At 40.9% G+C, this 23,547-nt stretch overlaps 1 protein-coding gene across 3 annotated transcripts in view; it reads right to left on the reverse strand.

Annotated features, from left to right (window-relative positions):
• KCNIP3 (potassium voltage-gated channel interacting protein 3) overlaps positions 1 to 23,287 on the reverse strand; it is a 156,566-nt gene extending 133,279 nt beyond the window's left edge. Inside the window, exons 1-3 of one of the 3 annotated variants that reach the window (XM_051975770.1) lie at positions 23,183 to 23,287; positions 22,486 to 22,625; positions 20,781 to 20,855 (exon numbers count right to left, since the gene is read on the reverse strand). In XM_051975770.1, the coding sequence (XP_051831730.1) occupies positions 20,781 to 20,855; positions 22,486 to 22,500 (90 nt within the window). In that variant the 5' untranslated portion in view covers positions 22,501 to 22,625; positions 23,183 to 23,287. Of the gene's footprint in view, positions 1 to 20,780; positions 20,856 to 22,485; positions 22,626 to 23,182 lie in introns of those variants that run through there. The other 2 variants (XM_051975769.1, XM_051975773.1) reach the window with 2 other exon arrangements.
• Between the last annotated feature and the right edge of the window lie 260 nt (positions 23,288 to 23,547).

The raw sequence follows: 23,547 nt of genomic DNA on the forward strand, positions 1-23,547 counted from the left end.
TTTGTAATATTTTCATGTGTGTGTGTATTTCTTGCTCAACTATATTAGAATCTTCAACATCAATACCAACGAATATTTATGAAGCACCTACATTGTACCAGGCACTGGTTTCAAGAGCTGGAATCATTGGGAACAGGCAGGCCCCTTGGTTAATTAGTTAAATTGTTTATCAGTCGTGTCTGATTCTCTACGACCCTATTTGAAATTTTTAGCAAAAATACTGGAATGGTTTGCCACTTCCTTCTCCAGCTCATATTACAGCCGAGGAAACTGAGGCAAGCAGGATTAAGTGACTTGATAATATAACTAGTGAGTATCTGAAGCCAAATTTGAACTCAAGAAGGTAGTCTTCTTGACTCCAGGTCCTTCTGACATCTAACTGCCCCAAAATGTTATTGTTCAATTGTACCTGATTTTTTGTAAACCAACAGGCACCTTGGTTAATTTAGTTAAATTGTTTTTCAATCATGTCCAGCCCTTCATGACCCTATTTAATGGATTTCCTTAACAAAGATACTGGAGTGGTTTGCCATTTTCTTCTCCAGCTTATTTTACAGATAAGGAAACTGAAGCAGGCAGGGTTAAGTGATTTGCCCAGGATAACACAGCTAGTGAATATCTGAAGCTAAATTTGGATTCAATTCTTCCTGACTCCAGGTCCACTACTCTATGTCCCTACAGGTCATCTAACAGAGTCCCTATCCAAAGGCTTCACTACAATACCCCAATCATTAAACTCTTCTCAAAGACCTGCTATGACATGGTTTCAAGTCCCTCACTGTCCTGTCTACTCTCCTCTAAATATTCATTATTCTTCCTAGCATGTGGTATTCTGAACTGTATACAATAATCCAAATGTGGACTGGGCAGGCAGAGCCCAGCTGAACCAGCACTCCCCCAGTCCTGGCCTGACTGGATCTCTTAATGCATCCTGAAAATCACAGTAGCCATTTGACTGCCGTATCACACAGCAGATATATCAAGCTTGCAGTTCAGTAAAAATAAAAAATAAAAATCAGATTTTTCTCATCTAAACTGCTGTCAAGGCCTCCCTCATCATGTACTCTATAGATGAATTCATAAACTTCTGTGCAAGATTTTATATTTATCCCGTGTTCCTCCTAATTAAGATCATTGGGGATCCCACTCGTATTATACAACATAAAGCTTTTAAGAACTTGGGGGATATGACTATCATTTCCTTTATATCCTCCATAGGTGCTACATATAAAATGGGATTTGTGGGATTTAGACTTGGAAAATTTAGAGTTGATCTAGTCTCTAACTTTTCACATCTTCTATGAAATGTACCTTAGGGGAGGAGAGACTTGAAGAAAGGGAGGATGCCTATTTCAGATCATCCCTCTCTCAAGTCTCTTCCCCTAAGGTCCCTTATGTTCAAAGGGAAACACTAAAACCCAGAGGCATTAAGTGATCTTTAACCTTTAACTTATCACTTCTTTCAATTATTTAAAAAACATGATTCTGAAAAGAGGTCCCTTAGCAGCTTCACCCCAAGGGATCCATGACATGCATGCAAAAGGTCCTGTAGGTAGTAGTTAGCACAGCCAGTCCCCTTATTCCAAGTCTAAACTAGTTCACTATACATCAATAGAACCCTAGGACTGGAAACCAACTTATCCAGGCCCCTCATTTGACAGACAAGGAAGACATACACTCAGATTGATCCAGAGCCACAAAAACATCAATGGCAGAACAAGCACTGGACTCATGTAAGATTCCAACTGTCCCACGAGCCATTTTGCTAAGAGAAGTACTGAAGCACTGCTGATGATGGCTGAAAGAGGAGCTTCTCCAAATTCTCCAAATAGTTAAGGTCTCTTCAGTTTGGGAGGTGAGTGAAAAGGCAGGGATCAATCAGAAAAAAATTCAAAGGGTCCAAGAGATTGTAACTGAATCTTTTTAAAGAGCCTTTTCAAGAGATCGAATCTGCAATCCACTTTCTCCCTAAATATAACTAGATAGATTGGGGATATAATGCCAGCCTCGGCATCAAGAAGGCCTGAATTCAAAGAATTCAGACTTTGCTAGCTGTGTGACCTCAGATGAAATGCTTCACCCATGTCTGCCTCAGTTTCCTTAGCTGTAAAATGGGAATAATAACAAACACTTCCCAGAGTTATTGTAAGGATCAAATGAGTTATCTATAATGTTTTTTTTTTCCCTACGTGTGCCATATAGTGCTTGTTTACCTTCTCTCAGAGTAAAATCCTGGGACAATGAATAGGGGTTTGAGGGCCCATGATCTTGGATAAGGGGAAATCTCTAATCTTTATTTTCACTAATCTCTAATTTAGCATTTCCTTCAATTATTTAAAAACATGATTCTGAAAAGGAGTCTGTAGGTTTTGCCTGAATACCAAAGGCGTTGATGACACACACACAAATGATTAAGAATCCTTGCCTAGAGAAAACAAACAGCACTGGTATCTTCCATGATTCAGAGGCTTCACTGTCTCAACTGTCTAAGAGTTGACACATGTCTAGTTAAAAGATGCTTTCATAAAGGCTTATTTTTTCAAAGGGTTGGGATAGCAAGCCTACATTCAGGACTGGATTATTTTTTTCTATATTAAATGCATTAGTTAGTTGAGGATTTCAAAACTTGAGTAAGTCTGACAGGAGAGAGATTTGTTCAGTTTGGGAAAATTCAGATGAGGAAACTGAGGTGGGCAGTAGCAATCCAATAACTGGAACATCATAGCATCTGAAAGGAAATCAACTCCAAAGATTACCTACTTTATTCCACTGCCTGAACAAGGATCTCTTCCCAGCACTATTCCCATCTATTATATTAATAAGGGGATAATTTGGGGAAACACTGAGAGCTCCAAAAGCCTCGGCAGAGACAGGCAGGCTTCAAGGAGATGGCAAAGATGCCTGCATAAGTTTGCTCAAATCAGCAGGGAAAGGGGGAGGGAAGGGAGGAAGCAAACCATCTTCATGAATATTTGACACCTGTCTGTCTGGGAGATGATTTGGTGAAATGTCAGGAGCATCCCAGAGACATATGGAAATAGAAACTTCAGAGTCCCCTCCTCAAGGCTGTGTGAGATCTAGAAGGAAAACCTTGGGATTTAGAGCTCCTGGGAGGCAATTTTTGGCTCTCTGGTGACAGTTTTTAGGCTTACAAAGCTTCTTCCTTACAGCTCTGTAAATCTGGTAATGTCACATCATCAAACACATTTTACAAGTGAGGAAACTGAGGTTCAGAAAAGTTCAGCTACAAAGCCACTTTCTTCAAGAGGTTTTTCCATGTTTCCTGTTTTGTAAATGCCCTCTCCAATCACTTTGCATGGGTCCCATCTTTACCTAAATGGGAAGATGCACACACACACACACAAATAAAAGCCCCTGAGAGCAGGTGATCTTATACTTTTCTTTATATCCCCAGCACTTAGCATAGTGATTGGCATGTAGAAAACCTCTAATAGATGCTAGTTGAGGGACTGGCTGATTGACCATGTATATAGATTTATATCCCCTTTACCTACTATATTTCCTGGTTCTATAGTCATTTCTTAATAAATGCTTGTTACTACTTGATATGCTTGTCCAATTAAATTGAATTGGAGTTTCAGAAAGACTCTATTTCCCTCAGTCCTACCTTTACCATCATTTCTTATCATGGAGAGAAGGAAGAAGAAAGATAAGAAAGAAAGAAAGAAAGAAAGAAAGAAAGAAAGAAAGAAAGAAAGAAGGAAGGAAGGAAGTAATGGAGGTAGGGAGAGAAAGGGGGAAGGGAGAAAAAGAGAAAGAGGGAGGGATGAAGAGAGGGAAAGATGAAGGGAGGGAGGGGAGGAAAGAGGGAAGAAGGGAGAAAAGAAGGGAGGGAAGAAAGTAAATAAGGAAAGAAGAAAGAAAAGAAGGAAGGAAGGAGAGAGGAAAGAAGGAGGGAGGGAGGGAAAGAGGGAGGAAGGAAGGAAGAGAGGGAGGAAGGAAAGAAGGAAAGAAGAAGGGAAGGAAGGAAGGAAGGAAGGAAGGAAGGAGATTGCCAAGCTCCATGGCCCACTTACTTCAAGCAAAACTGGATGTAGCTCAAGTCTGTGGCAAGAAAGAAACACTATCCCCTGAAGCTTTCAGGCACAGGATTTGACCTGGTTCATGCTTTATAAGGACATTGCCCTGGTCATAGTGGGTAGCCAGCTGGCACCTAGGAGATGTAATTATAGACAATGAACTGAGTCTTTAACAGACCTTCAGAACCAATCAAAAGAACAATAACAGAAACTAGTGCTGCTATAATACTTTAAAGATCGCAAAGCAATTTATAGTCATTATATCAGTTTAGCTTTGCAGCCGCCTTGCAAAATCTACAGATGTAACCATCCCCATTTTACAGATGAAGAGGTCAAAGTGCTTATAAAGTTTTTAAGCCTTTAAAACCTTATCAATGGGGACTCAGGATTTCCTGACCAAGTTCAGCACTTAGTTCTCTAATTCAAGCTGCCTTTCATCCCAGGTCACATTATTTCCCATCAAAATGAATATTTTTCCTTTTCTTCTATGATGTGGTTGGAGATCTCTCTCAGAAGACACTACACTGGCATCAGGACGGTTCTCAGCTACAAACACTGTTGGAACTTGTTTGGGAACTGCCTTCAGAACCCAAAGAACACTCTTTTGTATTCTCAACGGTGGCCAAGCCTCATCCTTGGCTGGTGGAATCAACCCAAGAGTCATCTGGAGCCAAGTCTGGTGAATAAGGAGGGTGACTATAGAACAGATCATGTGGTAGATTCTCCTGTCTGGGAGAGGCTGATGATCTCACAAGTTCTTAGCCAGGGGGATTCTCCCTCCCATCTGATGGCGGGGGTGGAATTGTTCACGTCTGCTGGAGATGGTGGGGCTTTACCTATCTAATATTCTAGAGGATAAGATGGTTTTCTCCTATGAAAGCTCCAATAGTGAATTCTTGGATGCTTAGAGAGCCATCATATGTAGAAAGAAAGATCATGGGATTTTTGTTACATTAAGCTAGATTTAGTAAACTCATTTTCTGAACCTCAGTTTTTTCACCTGTAAAATGAGTTTAATGATGCGACATTACCAGAAGCCTAAAAAAAAAAGCAATCAGTGCTAAGGCAGACTTTTTATATGTGCCTTCTATTCCCTATGCCCTATTGTGACATTTCTGAACATTTGTTCCTCTTTTGCCTAGAGCTGATAGAGTTAGTGTGCAAAATGAGATGTGCATTCTTTGGAACTGCCAATGTGGGAATTTGTTTTTGCTAGCTTATGCATATTTGTCATGAGGATTTTGTCTTTTCCAATGACTAGCTGAACTCTGGGTCCTTTCTAGTTCTAAATCCTATAATCCCACAAACTCTAGCACTCCAGTCCACAAAAAAGGTAATGAGGTTATCCAATAGAAGAGGATGGATGGTCTTTTGAAACACTCTCGTTATTAAGTCTTTCTTCACATCAAGCCAAGACTGGCTTCATTGCATCTTCTTCCTATTACTTGTGATCCTGCATTTTAGGGTCAAATAGAATAAATCCGATCCCTTCTTCCCTGGATAGCCCTTCCAATATTTCAACACAATTATCATGCCTCCTCTGAATCTTCTTTTCTTCATTCCCAGTTCCATTAACTGATTGTACTAGGATATCGATCAAGGACATATCCTGGTCCCTTTTGACATTTCATTTTATTCTCTTTAAATGATAGTTTCTTATAATTTTATAATTTTCAAAGATTTTTCAAAGAACATTCATATCTCTTCTTTCTTGTGATGCTCACAACACCCTTATAAAGGAAGGAAGACAGGCAGATGTTATTATCTGAATTTTACAGATGGGGAAACTGAGGCTCAGAGAGACAATGTAACATTGACCAGGGTTATACGTGGTAACTCAGTGGCAAGGCTGGAACCAAAACTCTGGGCTTTTGCTCTACAGGGAAAACTGTCGAAAAGTCTGTGAATTCCTAAGAGAACAGTATGGGAGGAATAACCCTTTCTCAATTGTTTTAATTCTTTGGCAATTACTTTACCATGGTGCCTCATATCAACCAAGTACTTTTATATCTTTACTTGTCACATTTTTTGCATCAAATTTTATTTTAAAGCTTTTAAAAATTATTTATTTATTTTAAATTTGATTTATTTATTTATTGTATGGATAATTTTTTTGCACCAGATTTTAGAGAGGCCGTTTTTGAGACTCAACTTAGAGTCACACTAGCAAAACTGGGATTCAGATTCAGAGACTTAGCTCAGAAGTTCACAGGACAAATTCTAGGCTGGGATTCGTGAAGTACACACACACACACACACACACACACTTTTGTATATGTGTATGTGTACATTTATGTGTATATACACATATGCACATAAGCAGTTTTTGGTAACTGCACTCTGATACAAGTGCTTTTCTTTGCACACCTATGGATTTTATTATGTGCATTTAAAACATTATTCTGAAAAGTGGCAGCCTTTACCAGACTGCCAAAAGGGTCTATTACATAAACTAAGTTAATAAGCATCTAAGCTATTTCAAGATCAAAAAGACACAAGGTTTTTAGTCAAGAAAGGAAGAGAGGAGTCAAGAGCCAGGTCTTCTCTGGAAAGAAAGGCTTGGCCCCTTGAGAGAGAATCTGAAGGATGAACTGGAGATAGACAATGATTACAGAGGTATCAGACATAATACATTGGCCAACTCTCTGAGGAGGTCAGCACCAAATTAAGCTTAACAGGGAAATGTTTAACAAAATAAATAAAAACACAATAGAACATAGGTAATGTTAATTCTGTGGTTTTCTAAATCAATATGCAGCCTGCAGGGAACAGTTTCTGTTTGAGTTCAATAGCATTTCTTTAAGAGAAAGTAAAGGTTAGAGAGCATTAGAGAAGGCTGGGGGGTCATTGATCATGACTTTTTTTCAGTAAAGTCATGTAAAACATTTTCCCATATTAGTCACGTTGCAAAAACACAGATTAAAAAAAGTAAAAATAAAGTTTTTAAAGTATCCTTTGAAAGTCACTTAACCCCAATTGCCTCAGCCAAAAAAAAAAAGTATCCTTTGAAGCTATCAAACTGTGCATATCCTTTGACCCACTCTCTACTGGGCTTATATCCCAAAGAGATATTAAAGAAGGGAAAGGGATCCACATGTGCAAAATGTTTGTGGCAGCCCTTTTTGTTATGGTAAGAAATTGGAAACTGAGTAGATGCCCATTAGTTGGAGAATGGCTGAATAAATTGTGGCATATGAATGTTATAGAATATTATTATTCTGTAAGAAATGACCAGCAGGATGATTTCACAGAGTACTGGAGAGACTTAACATGAACTTATGCTGAGTGAAGTGAGTAAAACCAGAAGATCATTGTACATGGCAACAAGAAGACTATACAATAATGATTAATCCTGAAGGATGTGGTTCTTTTCAACAATGAGATGATTCAGGCCTGTTCCAATGGTCTTCTGATGGAGAGAGCCATCTACACCCAGGGAGAGGACTGTGGGAACTGAATGCAGATCACAACATAGTATTTTCACATTTTGTTGTTTGCTTGAATTTTTTTTCTCTTTTTTTTCCTTTTGGATCTGATTTTTCTTGTGCAGCAAGATAAATGTGGAAATATGTATAGAAGAACTGCACATGTTTAACATATATTGGGTTACTTGTTTAAGTGAGGATGTGGGAGGAAAAGAGGGGCAAAAATTGGAACATAAGATTTTGCAAGAATAAATGTTGAAAGTTACCTATGCATTTGTTTTGAAAATAAAAATTTTTAATAAAAAAAAGGAAAAAATTAAGTTTGTAAAACAGGTTTTTTTTTTAAGTATCCTTTGATCTGCATTCAGATCCCATCAGTTCTTTATCTGGATGTGGATAGAATTTTTCATCATGAGTCCTTTGGGATTGTTTTAGATCACTATATTGTTGAGAAGAGCTAAATCATTCACAGATGATCATTGCCCAGATGATCACTGTTGCTGTTACAGTGTCCGATGTTCTCCTGGTTCTGCTCGTTTCATTTTGTATCAATTCATGTAAGTCTCAAACCATCTTTCTCATTCTTTCTATAGCAACATAATATTCCATCACAGTTACATACTACAACTTTTTTAGTCATTTCCCAATTGGTAGGTGTCCCTTCTATATCCAATTCTTTGCCATAAAAAAGAGATGCTATAAATATTTTTGTTCGTGTGGGTCATTTTCCTTTTTTTATGGGCTCTTTGGGATATAGGTCCAGTAGAGACACTGCAGGATCAAAGGATATGCACAGTTTCATAGCCCTTTGGAATTAGTTCAAAATTGCTCTCCAGAATGGTTTATTAGTTTACAACTTCAACAATACATTAGTGTTCCTATTTTTCCACATCTTCTCCAACATTTATCATTTTCCTTTTCTGTCATATTAACCAATGTGATAGGTGTGAGTTGATACCTTGGAGTTATTTTCATTTGCATTTCTTTAATAAGTAGTGTTTTAGAGCAATTTTCATATGACTATAAATTGCTTTGATTTTTTTCTGAAAACTTCCTGTTTACATTGACCATTTGTCAATTGGGAAAATGACTTGCATGCTTATAAATTTGACTCATTTCTCTATATATTGAAGAATGACGTATTTAATCAGAGAAACTTGCTGTACAAATTTCCCCCTCAGTTTCCTGCTTTCCTTCTAAACTTGACTACATTTGTTTTGTTTGTGTGAAACCTTTTTTAAACTTAATATAATCAAAATTATCCATTTTGCATCCCACGTTGCTCTTAATCTCTTCATAAAATCTTCCCTGATCCATAGATCTGACAGGTAAAATTTTCCATGCTCTCCAAATTTGTTTGTGGTATCACCTTTCATGTCCAAATCAACTCACAACTTACATCTTCATAGTGCTTTAAGGTTTATAAAATGCTTCCCTTCACCATACCCCAATGATGTAGGACTAATAGAAGTATAATTTCAACTTTGGCAGATGAGAAAATTGAAGGTCTGAGAAATCAATGATTTAGCTCAGTGCCTGGCACCTAATAAGTGCTTAATAAATGTTGACAGTTGAGTGATTTAGTGATAATAACACAACTGGGACAGAATTCAAACCCAGATTTCCTGATTCCTAGATTTTCACTGTCAGGTTGTTTCTCTCCTAGAAGGCTGGAGACAGTGAGAGGGCATGGCTTCTATAAACATAAAGGTTAAGATCCTGTAATGCCAGCCCAATAGACAGGATTCCCAAGGGTTTATGTCACTGTGGCCCCCTTTCTCTGCCATCTGGGAAAGTGCTAACAATTTAGGTACTTCCAAGATGCCCTGAGCCAAAGTCCAGCTGCCCTGGAGAAAGCACTCTTGCATAAAGATCAGTTGATTGGTATTAGGGATTAGGGAATCCTGGCTGAGTGTCTGGAAAAGGGAAGATGCAGAGAGAAGATAGAGAAATCAGTGAGTTTTCACATTTAGGCATCAAAGCCTGAGCGTGGAGGTCATTAGAAGAGACTAAGAGAGCTGGGCTCGGTGAAAGGAGGTGAGAGAACAAAGCTGAGACTTAATGCATCAGCTTCTCTCTGGGCACTGGGGCTTTGAGGTGACAGCGACCTCAGAGCTCTGAGCTCCGCCCAACCGAACAGAGCTGAGTGATGTCTCCTTGAACAGGTGCATCTGTCAGCTGTGATCAGCCCACGTCGCTGAATACTGAGCAGCCACATGATGGTGGAGGGAACAAAAGGGAAGGGGGGAGGTGCAAGGATGGAGGAAAAGAGAGACACAGAAATGAGCCAGAAAAAAGGAGAGGGGCTGGCTGCAGGTGGCACCCAAATAAGGTGAAATGAGTCCCTTCATGGGCTACACAAGGAAAGGAGAGAGGGGGTGGTCTGGACCAAAGTGCCCTGGTTTTCCTGGGACTGCCTGGTTCCTGGATTCCGCCTCCCTCTTACAGATCTGTCTGGGCTCCCTGTCTCCTGCACTAGCCTATCTGAATTGCAACATTGGGGCGATAATTTTGTAAGAAGAGGGTCCCAGTATTAGTAAAAATCACGCAAAAACTTAGCCACAGGCTGTGAAAGGTGAACTTCCAATGAAGGCTCCCTGGGAGGATGCAATGGAAAGAATTTTGGATTTTGAGTCAAAAGGCTGGGATTCAGATCCCAGTTTGATACTCGCTGCCTGGGTGATCTCGGTTCCATTATTCTACTTGTCTAGACCTCAGTTTCTTCATCTGTAAAAATAAAGGGTTACATTAGAAAACCACTCAAGTCCTTCAAGTTCTAACTCTGTGATCCTAGTTTTCAAAAGACACAGTGTCCCCCAGTGCTTCACTGTCATTTCACCCTGTGAACTAGCTTCCCTTTTCTGTTTTCCCCCTATCTAGCATCTTGTCTCTTTATGCTGGAACAGCTGTCCTTGGGCAGACAGACTCTCTGCCCTTTCTGTCTGCCCTATCTCCTCTCTCCCTCAGTCCTACATAGTGAATGTCTCATCCCCTTCTCCCTGGAGCCCTTCTCCTTGTCTCCCTCTGATAAACAGGCTGTCCTTGAGACAGATGGGTTGTGGGAAGCAGTGTGAGCAGATCCCTAGAGGGAAGCAGCTGGGGGGTGCTGATCAGCTCAGTGGCCTGGGCTGACCTCTAAGTCCTTCTGTTCTTGGCTAGATGCCCCTCAGACTGTATGCCCCAGGCATTTTGATAGCTCCCAGTGGAAGAGTCTTGCAAAGCCTCATGCTAGTGGAGAGCTATGGGGTATTGCGGGCAGAGTGCTAGACTGGGAGGCAAGAGTCTGGGTCCTAATCTTGTCTCTGCCCCAGCTCTGAAGCCCTATGCTTTATAATCCCACCCTCTGGCTCTTACTTTTCTCATTGGTAAAAGAAGAGGGTCAAACTAGATGCTCTTTAAATTTCCTCTCAGATTTATGATCTAGGTCAAAACAGAAATGTCTCCTTTTAAGCTGATTAATTTTGGATACATCCTTTGAGGATGTGACATTGACCTTTAGGATAGACTCAGAGCCCTTTCTGAAGATGGAGGTAGAGAGGAAGCTAAGATGAGTGTGACATTGCAGGAGGAGTCCAAAGGTTAGCCTGCCCACAAATCTTTCTCCTTCTTTGGATTCAAAGCACTGTCGTAGTTCCCTCTCCCTTCTTCTTCTCCATTAATTACTTCTTTGGCTTCAATGCATTGAAGTGTTCCTTTAAGTCGCAACTCCCCTATATCCAACACAGGCCATCATCCAGACATTAACACCTGAGCAGGAATTAAGTTTTCCTGAATGAGTAAAGAGTAGGAACTTTGAGAGGAAGTTCACAGGACAAGTAAGTTTAATGAAACAAGATCACAGACATCACAGCTGAGAGGAATCTCGTCTAATCTTAGGTGAAAATACTGAGGCTAGAGAGGGAAAGCATTGAAGCTGCTAGTGACTAAGCCCAGTGTCAAGCCCTGATGTCCTATTTTTTTTTCCCATTGGAGCACTCCTAGGGAATGGAGGGAAAGCAAAAAGAGGTGTGTCCTGGGCCACCTGAAGGGACAGGTGCCTCCTGAAAGATGGAGGGGCTGAATCAAGCTTCTAGTTTGTCAGCAGCCAGCTATTTGTGGGTCTATGTGTGAGAGTGTATTGGGGAGAGGGGGTGCTGATGAAGTACTGAGGCTCTAAAAAGCTTCTTGTCCTAAATCCCCAAGTCCCACACATCGCAGACGCCCACGACTACTTCCTGCCATCTGTCCCAAGTAATGGAAATAGACAGTGAGGAGTGAGGGCGGGTGTGTGTGTGGGGGGGGGTATCTTTACAGCTAACAGAATGTTGCTTACCTCCCCAATCCCAGCACAAACACCTGCTGCCCAGGACAAGAAGAGACCCCAGCTGGGAGTCAGTATTCGGGGCGACTAAGCTAAGTTGCCCAATGAATTTTAGAATTCAATTAGTCTGAACCCCTCATTTAACATATGGAGAAACTGAGGGACAGAGAAATCAAGTGCAAAGCCACTTAGATAAGGAGCAGACAGGATTTGAATCCAGACACCCTGGCCCCATACCCATTGCTCATTCAAATTCCACTTATGTCACAGCATCCTGGGACATGTTGAGGATGTCAAAGTGAAGACTCAGAGCGTCCCATCAGAGGATCAACAAGCATTTTAGTAAGCGTCTATTATGTGCTGGATATTATACTAAGTGCTGGCTACACAAAGACAAAAAAATGAAGCTGCCCCTGCCCTTAACAATATTAGCTCCCATTTATATAGTGCTTGTGTTTGAGAAGCACTTTATTTATAATAATAGCTCCCATTTAAATAGTGCTTTAATGTTTGGGAAAGAACTTTACATTTTTATGTAATATACATTATTTGATATTATGTCAGGAAATCATGATATTATGAGAAGGTGCCATTATTATTATATTTCCCCATTTTGCAGATAAAGTTATTGACGTTTGGAGATTAAGTTGCCCAGTATCATACAAATAGTAAGTATCCCTGGCTGGATCTGTATCCAAGTTTTACTGACTATGAGTCTAGCCCTCTATCCACTATACCTCCTAACTGCTTCAAGGAACTTACATCCTATTGGGGATGGTAATAATGATAATCATTATTTATAATATTAATAATATGTCACATATTGAGATATTTACAACCTTAATAATAAGAAGTTTTGCCAAGTGCTTTATATTTCCTGTCTTATTTGAGATAGAGGCTATCTGTTCATAACCCTAAATTCGCACGGCATTTGAACTCAGATCTTCCTAACTCCAAGACCATGTTGTTCTATCTACAGCATCATCTAATAGACTATAATTAATAGAGGTATAATTTTTAATCTTACCCAGGGCACATACCTATCACATTCTGGCTCTAGGGTAATCCTTTCCTTACTGTCAAACTTTTCAAGTCCAAATATAGCATGGCTCAGTGAGTCCTACTTTGATTTTTGGAGAAAACTTAGAGGACAGAGATCTAAGAAGAGTCATCATTGATATAAAGTGAATAAGATTTTGATCCCCAGCACCAACTTCTTCTGTGTGCAGTAAAAGTGGAGAAGGAGATGATTCCTCTCTGGAAGGTGGGACATGGTGACCTCATTTGCAACACATTACTTTATGGCCCTGCACTGACTTAACCATCATGTGGAGTACCTATTTCCAGGATCCCATCATTTGGCTTCCCTTTCTTGATCTACCTTCTCCCCAACCTCTATAGGGGTGATAATTATATTCTCAAGTGGCCCCTCTCCTGCTGATTGTGCCTGTGGTTAGCCTAGACTCTTTGGTATTTCTGCTGGGCACCCCTACCCCCTTCAAAATTGTTTTTGCTCCAATCATTACAGCAAAAGTCCCAAAGCTGTAGTTACAAAGTGGAAAGGGTAGGAGCATTCAGGAAATTAGTATGAATCAGTGGTGGAGAGCTAGGGAGGCAGCTCAGATAACATAGTGGATACAGTGCTAGGTCTGAAGTCGAGGCAACTCATCTTCCTTAGCTCAAATCTGGTCCCAGACACTTTCCTTTATGCTGAATGGAAAAACAACATAATAATAACAATGCACATTTATATATTTCTTTAACATTTACAGCATACTTTCCTCACAACAGCCCTCTAAATTGGTTAATACAAACATTATTTCCATTTTATAGATGAGGAAATTGAGGTTTGGGAAAGTTATGTGTTTTATAATTTGTAATTTGTATGCAATTTGTTCAGAGTGACATACAGCTAAGAAGCATCAGAATCTGGATTTCTAGTCTAGGTCTGACTCTCCCAACTTCAAGTGATTTACCATACAGAGGAAGGGAATAAGCATTTAGATAGCACCTAATCTGTTCTAAACTTTTTAACAGATATTATCTTATTTTGATTCTCACAACAACCTTCAAGATAGATATTGTTAATATCTCCATTTTATAGTTAAGGAAAGTGAGGCAAAGAGAGGTTCAATGATCTTGGGCAAATCAAGATAACATACCTGTTAAGTGTCTGAGGCTGTGTTTGAACTCAGGTCTTCCAGACTTCAGATTCAGTGACCTATTGCACTACCCCAGCAGCTTAGCTCCCTGGATCAGCTGTCAGCTGTGTTCTAATTCTCACCTTGGTACTGAGGGGAGGCGGGGTTATCTGCCTTATCAAAGATCCAGAGACATATCCTAAAATTTCTATTTTCTCTTAATAGAGCTCGATGGTCCATGAACTCAATTCAATCAAACTAATTTTAGTTAAACAGTTACAGAAAATGTAGCATCATACTGGGTTATAAAGAAACAACCTAAGTCCTTTGAAAAGAGCTTACATTCTGTCCGGGTGGGACATACAACAACGTGCCTAAAGACCCCTCAAAGGGGGGAGGGAGGGAATGAGGGTGTCAGGGACAAGCCTTCTGGATGAGGAGTAAATGTCAACCAAATATAGAGAACAGTCCCTAAATTGGCACTTGTTGGGAGATTAAAGGGCTGAGACATTTAATATTTTGGATACTTTAAAAATGTATATTGCCTTTATTATATCACATTTTCTACATAAATTCCTATTCTCCCATCCCCTCACTTCCCTGCTGAATTCCCCTTTGTAATAAAGAAAAAAAAAATTCCAATTCAGAAATAGTGTCCATCTTTGTTAGACACATTTGGCTTCTTCAGTGATACATCTGGATTCAATATTGATCATTGAGTTAATTTGGAGTTCATTTATCTTTTTTTGTTTGTTTTTAAAAATATTGTTGCTGATTCTATTTACTATATCCTGAGTCAGTCCATGCAAATCTTCCTATATTTTGGTGATCTTCTCATACTTATTTTTTTCTTACAGCACAATAATTTTCCATTACATTCACACACCACAATTTGTTCAACCACTCCTCCCTCAATAGGCATTCACTTTGTTTCCAGTTTTTCTGCTGCAAATAGCTACCATGAATATTTTGGTAAATATGGGTTTGGTTTTTTACTTCTTTATAGGTACATAGTTGGATCAAAGAAAATGAATTACTTAGTGTAGCACACACACCCTCCCCTCAGGCTCCTCTCACAATGTGTTCTCACATTCCTGAGTTGGATCCTTACAACGGTGATTACTACCATGTTTTAAGGAGTATTCACCTCTAAAACTCTGGTTGATGAGCCCCCACTGGTATGCTTCTCATTAGCAGCCACTAGTTCTTAGCAGAAGCATTTACTAAGATAACACAGAAAGAAAAATGCATACAAAATCTCCCCACGAAACTGTATTCTCCATGCATTCACAATATCTTTCCATTGAAAGAGCAAGCACAAAAAATGTTTGTGGCAGCTCTTTGTGTAGTGGCAAGAAACTGGAAACTGAGTGGATACCCATCAACTGGAGAATGGCTGAGTAAGTTAAGATATATGAATGTTACAAAATATTATTGTTCTGTAAGAAATGACCAGCAGGATAATTTCAGAGAGACTTGGAGAGACTGACATGAACTGATGCTAAGTGAAGTGAGCAGAACTAGGAGAACATTGTACAATGATCAATTCTGATCGACGTGGCTCTCTTCAACAATGAGATGATTCAAACCAGTTCCACTTGTTCATTAATGAAGACAGCCATCTGCATCCAGAGAGAGAACCATGGGAACAGTGTAGAACACAACATAGCATTTTCACTCTTTTTGTTGTTGTTTGCTTGCATTTTATTTTGCTTCTCTCTCTCTCTCTTTTTTAAACTGGTTTGATTTGATTTTTTCTGGTACAACATGATAATTGTATAAATATCTATGCATATATTGGATTTAATATATATTTCTACCACATTTAACACATATTGGACTATTTGCCATCTAGGGGAGGGTGTGGAGGAAGGGGGGGGGCATTGGAACTCAAAGTTTTGCAAGAATTAATGTTGAAGAATTGTCCACTCATATGTTTTGAAAAATAAAAAGAAGGAAGGAAGGAAGGAAGGAAGGAAGGAAGGAAGGAAGGAAGGAAGGAAGGAAGGAAGGAAGGAAGGAAGGAAGGAAGGAAGGAAGGAAGGAAGGAAGGAAGGAAGGAAGAAGGAAGGAAGGAAGGAGGGAGGGAGGGAGGAAGGAAGGAAGGAAGGAAGGAAGGAAGGAGAGAAGGAAGGAAGGAAGGAAGGAAGGAAGGAAGGAAGGAAGGAAGGAAGGAAGGAAGGAAGGAAGGAAGGAAGGAGGGAGAGAGGGAAGGAAGGAAGGAAGGAAGGAAGGAAGGAGGGAAGAAGGAAGGAAGGAGGGAAGAAGGGAGGGAGGGAGGGAGAAAGGCAGGAAGGAAGGAAGGCAGGGAGGAAGGAAGGCAGGCAGGAAGGAAGGCAGGCAGGCAGGCAGGCAGGAAGGAAGGAAGGAAGGAAGGAAGGAAGGAAGAAAGAAAGAAAGAAAGAAAGAAAGAAAGAAAGAAAGAAAGAAAGAAGAAAGAAAGAAAGAAAGAAAGAAAGAAAGAAAGAAGAAAGAAGAAAGAAAGAAAGAAAGAAGGAAGGAAGGAAGGAAGGAAGAAGGAAGGAAGGAAGGAAGGAAGGAAGGAAGGAAGAAAGAAAGAAAGAAGGAAAGAAGGAAAGAAGGAAAGAAAGAAAAGGAACAAAGTATAACAAAAGAGGCATACATGTCTGAAATATATGTGCAAAGGCAATGGACCAGTTCAGAACTTCCAGTATTAGATATCTTTTTGTCTTTGTGCAATCTCCTCTATGACCTACTTCCAATTGACAAGATTAGTTCTCTCTGTCTTTCTTTTCTCCAGATACGGGATCATGCTCCTTGAATTTGCTTCTTTCTCTGGATGACTATATGTGTCTCTGATCCCTCAAATGAGTCTTGAATTTAGGCAAACTTGGTCTGCACATGCTAGGTGGGGAATCTCTTTCTGGGTGAGTACATATACTACTTTGTAGTTTGCCTAATAGGATGAAAGAAAAAACTCCCTCCCTTATCAGCAGTAACACTCTATAACTGCCACAAGCTTTGGCAGTCTACACCAACTCACAGGTTACTCTTTAAAGGTCACCCCGAGTTTATCTGTCCATTTTAATCTGTCAATGAGATTGACCCATCTGATTCCCTCAGAAAAAGCTGATCACATCTCATAAAGGGATTAGATTCATCTTTTCCATTCCTTTAACACCTCATTAACACCTTGTGATTACATTCTGAGTTTCCTGGGTAGATAAAAGATCAACTCTTCCATGTTTAATTCCAAATTGCTTCCCCAAATGGCTGGACCAATTCACAGCTCCATCAACAGACTATTAGTGTGCCTGATTTCCCACCACCCTTCCAGTATTAATTGCTTAAACCTTTAATCATCTTTGCCAAGTTGATGGGTAGGAGGTGACATCTCAAAGTTGTTTTAATTTGCATTTCTCATATTATTAGTGAGTTAGAGCATCTTCCCATATGGTTACTGATAGTTTGGGTTTCTGCTTTGGAAAACTGTTCATATCCTTTGGACATTGGGTTTATTTATATATACACAGAAAGAGAAGGTGTGACTAGAAAGAGATGAGACTTTTAAAAATTCATCAAAACTCTTGTCTTTTTAGGGACAGAGAGGCTAAGATGTCTTCTATGGAAGGAGTTCACATAGAAAAGAATTTGAGGGTCCTTACACCTTCGGGGTGAGCTGGGGATTATGAATCTGCAACTTGAGATGACTAATATCTGCTTTCTTCCAACTTAAAGATTGCCTGAAGCTCAAAAAAATTCATCAGCAGGCATGTATTAATCACATGCAAGGCACTATACCAGGCACTAGTGATACAAAATAAAAAGCATGAAAAGTGACTCTAAATTTCTCCAGCTATCAATATCCCTAGCTGAACATCACCTAAGAATACCTTCTCCCCTTTCTTTCTACTGAATCTAAATCTTACCCATCCCTCAACATTCACCTTTTTTGTGAAATTTTTCCTACAATCTCCTACAATTCCAGGTAGGAAAATCTCCTCCTCTACTCTTTGAGTAATTTTAGCAATTATAACCTGAACATCTGGTATGAAAAGGAAGGGAGGGACCTTGAACTTGGAACCTCAGAAAACTTAGGTTTAAATTATGATCCTTCCACTCATGAGCCATATGATCTTGGGCAAATTACTAAGTCACTTTACCCCACCCTGCACTTCACTTTCCACATCTATTAAAATCAGGATAATATTTATATTGTCTAGCCTATTATGAGGAAGTTGCATAAACTCACGCTTTGTGGGAGACAGCAGAGAGAAATGTTTTCAATATACTTGGAGACTGAGCACCTTTGTTCAGATCCTAGTTCTATCTGTGAGATTAGGTTTCCCGTCTTAACTTCTCTAAGTCCTAGTTTTCTCCTCCATGAACTGAGGAAGAGGGATCTTTAAATTTCCTTCCAGACCTATATCCTATAATGCCTCTTGGCAAAATGAACTAGAATCCACAAAAATATTAAAAGAACTAGACAAAAGCTTTCAGGGAATTGGATAGATCATCATAGGTCAAATTTGTAATCAGCACCATTGAAGTGATCATTCACAAATCAATGAGAACAGAAATCTCTCCAGAGATTTCCATTGCTCTGGTGCCTAATACAAGTCTGGCATGTAGGTTCCAATAAATACTTCTGGACTGATTTCAAATGGATAGATAAGATTTAGATTCTGTGGAAAGATGGGGGAGAAGGTATTTCTTTGTAAGTGGAAAAAAAAAACCACTCCAGGAACGCCTTCCTTTCATGTTTCACCTTCCTACAATGCAAAGGATACTTGGGCAGTGAATAACCCTGAGCTTCTAATCCCTGAAACATATAAACATTTAACCTAGTTTTGGACTGCCTCTTCTCCTTCCTAAGGTCTGTGATTAGGAGACTGGAGTGAAGGCTTTAGCTGATTCTAGCATCAGAATATTCAGGCTCTGGGTGAGCAGAAATTTGCCCAAACCAGTGCTCCCACTTCTACTTCTCCATGGTACCCCACCCACTGCAGCACCTCCTCTCCATCCCAGACACACACACACACACACACACACACACACACACACACACACACACACTCCTCTGCCTGGTTCCAAGCAAAAGGGAGCGCTCATTTCTAGCCTCATTCTTTCCATCCCATGAATCAGAAACCTGGGATACTCCTTTCTGTAAGACAGGTCATGGGGTGAGACAAAGCCTTGTGATGGATTATACCAAGTTGTCCCAGCCCTAAATTTATAAAGGAGATGTAACTCTGCCATACTCATTTCCCTCAGAGCTTTGTCTAATCAAGAAGTCACACAGAATAAGGGTTCAGGCATATAATCAGAGCATGCAAATCAGATACTCTCCTTCTCTTTTAGCTTCGAAGACTGGTTTTCCTCAGTGGAAAGGAGCCCCAACCTCCCTCAAGAGCTCTTCTCTCTCACTACAACCCTTAAGCTCTAATCAAGCTGAACTTGTTTACCAAAAAAAGCCAGAACTTTCTCTTCCCTGTCCAAATATCTCTCTTAGATCAAGCCATTCCATCTCCCTATGGGCCTTCCTCTGTGGATATCTTATCCATCCTTTAAGTCCAAGACTTTCACAAAGAACTACTATCGCTACTTCTTTCCCCAGAGCAGGGAATCGAGGCCAGGATCTTTGCAAAGGATTCAAATGTCACCTTTCCTATGAAGCTGCTCACCCCACCCCCACCCCCAATCAGAATTAACTTCACTCATATCTGTGATCTCAGAGCACTTGGGTGATGAGCCTCTCAAGACCTTCTAATATTGCTCTTTATTTTTTCTTGCCCAAGGTCACACTGGAAGTATTAAATGTCTGAGACCCCATTTGAACTCAGATTCTCCTAAGTCTGGGGTTGATGCTTTATCCACTTTGGCTATCTAGCTGTCTCTTCAAAGCATTCGAAATGGCATTACAGTTATTTGTGTACAAATATTATCCCACAAGCTCCTAAAGGGCCCAAATCATGCCCCGGATACATTAAGTGCTGTATAAATATTTGTTGAATTGAGTTGAATGAGAAGGTAGGTTGGGAGAACTAGATGGCCAATGGATAAAATGACAGGTCTGGAGTCAGGAAGACTCATCTTCCTAGATTTAAATCCTGCCTCTGATCCATATTAATTATGCTGTTTTGGGTCAGTCACTTAACTCAGTTTGCCTCAGTTTCCCTATCTATAAAATGAACTGGAGAATAAAATGTCAAACTATTCCAATAATCTTTGTCAAGACAACCTCAAATGAAGTAGAAGAGTCAGATAAGACTGAAAATGACTGAATAATGAGAGGGGAGCTGAAGAGGTGATGGGAGAGGCACTAGGTGAATTCTAAAACGTAACCTTTATTCTCATCCCCAGGGAAAGGACAAGGTAGATGTGTCCAACATCCGGCCCTTGGAAAGCAGATGTCAAAGAAGCTTTGTTTGAGAAGAAAGCGGGAGGGGAAAGAGGGAGCAAGTGACGGGAGGCGGGAGACCCAAAGATGATGAGGAAGGGGGGGGGGGGAGGAGGAGGGAGAGAGACAGAGAGTTGACATGAAGAGTATATATATATAAGGTCTAAGTGCCCTGAAGACCAGGACAGAACCTCCCCCCCGGCCTCGGTTCCATGGCGGGTCCCTGGCACCTGGTCACAACCAAGTTTCTAGCAGCGCCTCTTCCAAGCGCGGGTGTCTCCTGAAGGAGATTGATAAGGCACTTCAGAAAGAGACCCCTCCTTCTTTTCCTTGAGCTCCTCCCAGCCCTAACTCCAGACTGAGAGAAAGCAGAAGAGGGAGGGTGAAAGTTTCCTCCTCCTACCTTCCCCCAACCCTTTTCGGGATTAAGCATTACCCCACCCCACCTCCAAGTCAACCCCTGCCCCTCCCCTCCCGTACCCTCCCTTTTCAGTCAGATGGGACCAGTCTTACCTGCAGGGTGGGTGAGGCCGAAGAGGTGTCGGTAGAACACGGCAGGTGGAGCTGTCGAAGCGAGGTCTGATGTAGCTGAGGGAAACAATGGGTTGAGCTGGATTCTCCTCCCATGTTCCCGGCCCAGCCTCTCCAGAGTCTGTGTTAACCCCTCCCTGCCTGGTGGGCTATTGGCCATCGGCCACCCTTTTATTGCATCTTTCCTCATTCCTCCCCCCTCATTGAGAGGACTGCTCCTCTCGCTTTCCCCCAGACCCCAAGCAGCTTACAGCCTCTGCCTTAACCCTTTCATTCATTCTTCCCCGTCCTTCTTGGCTCTCCTCAACTTTAGATCCGGAACGCCACCCCCATCCCTATTGCTTTCAACCTGCCCGAACCGCAGGGTACCCGTCTTATGGTCCCTTCCACTTTCCCCCTTGGTCCTCCTCAGTCTTTCCAAGACAGCTGAATTCTTAGAGCTCTCTATCTTCCCTTTGTTCGTCCCTCTCACCCTGAGCTTTCTGAGTCTTGGAGGTTTGGAGGGGACATCGAGAAGGGTTTATTAGGATTCCATGAAAAAGGTTTAGCCCCGTTTTCCCAGGTGTTCCTTTGGGGCCCCATTAACAGGATCTGTCTTCTTCCCTCAGCTTGTGCTCATAAATCCTCAGATTTCTCATTTGTTTTTTGTTTATACCAAACCATTCCACTATCTCCCGGCAATGAGGGCTCTCTACTTTTAACCCTTGATCTCAACATAAGCCTAAAACTTGAGCCCATTTAAGAGTGCATCTTCAAAAAAGGCCTATGAATTGTAATGGAAAAATATCTGGTCCTGGCTCTAATACTGAGTAGTGCATGACTTTGGTTAAAACTCTTAATCTTGCTGAACCTCAGAAACTGAGGTCCTTTGTAAAAGAATTGGGATCAAATAAATTCTAAAGTTTTTTTTTTTTTTCCTAGCACTAATATCCTATTTCATTTCCTTGGAGAAAAAAAAACTAAAGCAGAAGGAAGCACCCTCCTTCATTCCTTCTATTAAAAGTCGCCAAAGAGAGGGGTCTTCAGTCCCTACAGAACAAAGGGGTATAAGAATGGAGGGAGCTGAACTGTTTCCCCAAGTTGCCAAATGTGTGTGGTCAAACCCTTCTAGAAAATAATACTTCTCAAATCCTGGGGGGAGGGGGACACTTTTGTTTCCCTCCCCTATGCCAATCTTTCTCGGAAAAATACTTTCAGTGCTCTCCCACAGTTTCACCTCCTTCTGAATTGTGAGGGCTTTAAGTGACCCTCCAATTTTTATCTGTCTTATAGAGAGTCTTAGAGTCCCAAACCCTGAAGAATTTCAGATGGATACAAGAACCTGTCATACATTGTCTCAGATTATATCTGCAACCTTCTTTTCTCCTAGCCCTAGAGTATTGAAGAGATTAGAAAATGGATCCCTCCTTCCACCTCAAAAAAACTTTGGCCCCAGAATAATGCCCTGGAAACCCAGAAATCATGTTTCTAGTCCCCTGTCAACTCAGAGACCCAAACCAAAAATCTTACAGAATTATGAAATATAATTTCCCTCTCATCTCTAGCCAGGAAGGGATGGATGTCAAAAGTCACACAGGAGTCATTGTCAGGAAAGGTCTGTGCAAGCAGCCACTGGAATCCCTTTTTTCCCAAGGTAGATCCCCCAGGGAACCCTCCACCTTGACCCTAAGGAAAAAAAATAACACACCTTTGATCTCTGCATCTTCCCAGCTGATGGAAGTCTTGTTGCCTAGGACGCTGGAACAGATGATAAAGCTCTGGAGCTGGCGCTGGAGAACATTGGGACAGCCACGGGCCCACTTGGCAGCAGCATCATGTTTGCTTGGACTGAGACGTGATTTTAATTTGCATCTCTCCCAGCCCCCCCCCTCCCCACTCCTTCTCCTACTCCTCCCTCTCTCCCTCTATCTCCTTTTCACTGATCTCTATTCTCTCTCTCCCTCTCTCTCTCTCACAGTTTTTTCCTCCTTCTTTCCTTCTTTTCCCCCATATTTTTTACCTTTCCATTACCTGTTTTTCCTTTTCTTTCTTTTCCTTTCTTTATGCCTTTCTCTCCCACCCTCTCCTCTCTCTCTTCCACCTCTTGCATTTCCTCACCCATTCGTTTTCCTTCTCTCTTTCCCTCTCTTCCCATCCTCTTCACAAATCCTTGTCTCTCTTCTTCATCTCTTCTGTTATCCATTTTCTTTCTCTCTCTTTCACTTCTGTAATTCAATCTTTCTTCCTCTCTCCCCCATCCTCCTCTCTAGTTTGAATAAGATGAGAGTATTTGTAATGGTGTCCTGTTTCCCTCTCTCCTGTTTTCCCTTCCTCCTCATTCTCTTTTCCTCCTTATCCCTTCTCTCCCTTACCCCTCAATCCTACCCCCACCCCCCACCGCCTACCAGTGCATTTCCTGGAGAACTGCAGCTTGGTCTCTGAGATACAACCTCAGGGCTAAGGTCCTGCTGAGGTTTGAGTGATGGACCAAAGGGACTGAGTTATGAACATATCCAACTTATCATCGTCATTTTAGTTTAGTGTAACTGACCTAAAAAGAAAATCTGGAAGGAATACATACCAATCCCTACTTCTCTTCCCACTTCTTATGCAACAACACCCTAATTTCAGGGAACCATTCTATAAAGAAGCAAAAAATCAGAGTTCAGACTCTAAAATCTCTTATCTCAAGGGGTCTTAAGAAACTATCTAATTCTTCCTCCTGCTTCTCAGCAGGACCCAAGTTACCAGAGATCTGGGACCACTGTGT

This window comes from Antechinus flavipes, chromosome 2, assembly GCF_016432865.1.
Source record: "Antechinus flavipes isolate AdamAnt ecotype Samford, QLD, Australia chromosome 2, AdamAnt_v2, whole genome shotgun sequence".
NCBI lineage: Eukaryota > Metazoa > Chordata > Mammalia > Dasyuromorphia > Dasyuridae > Antechinus > Antechinus flavipes.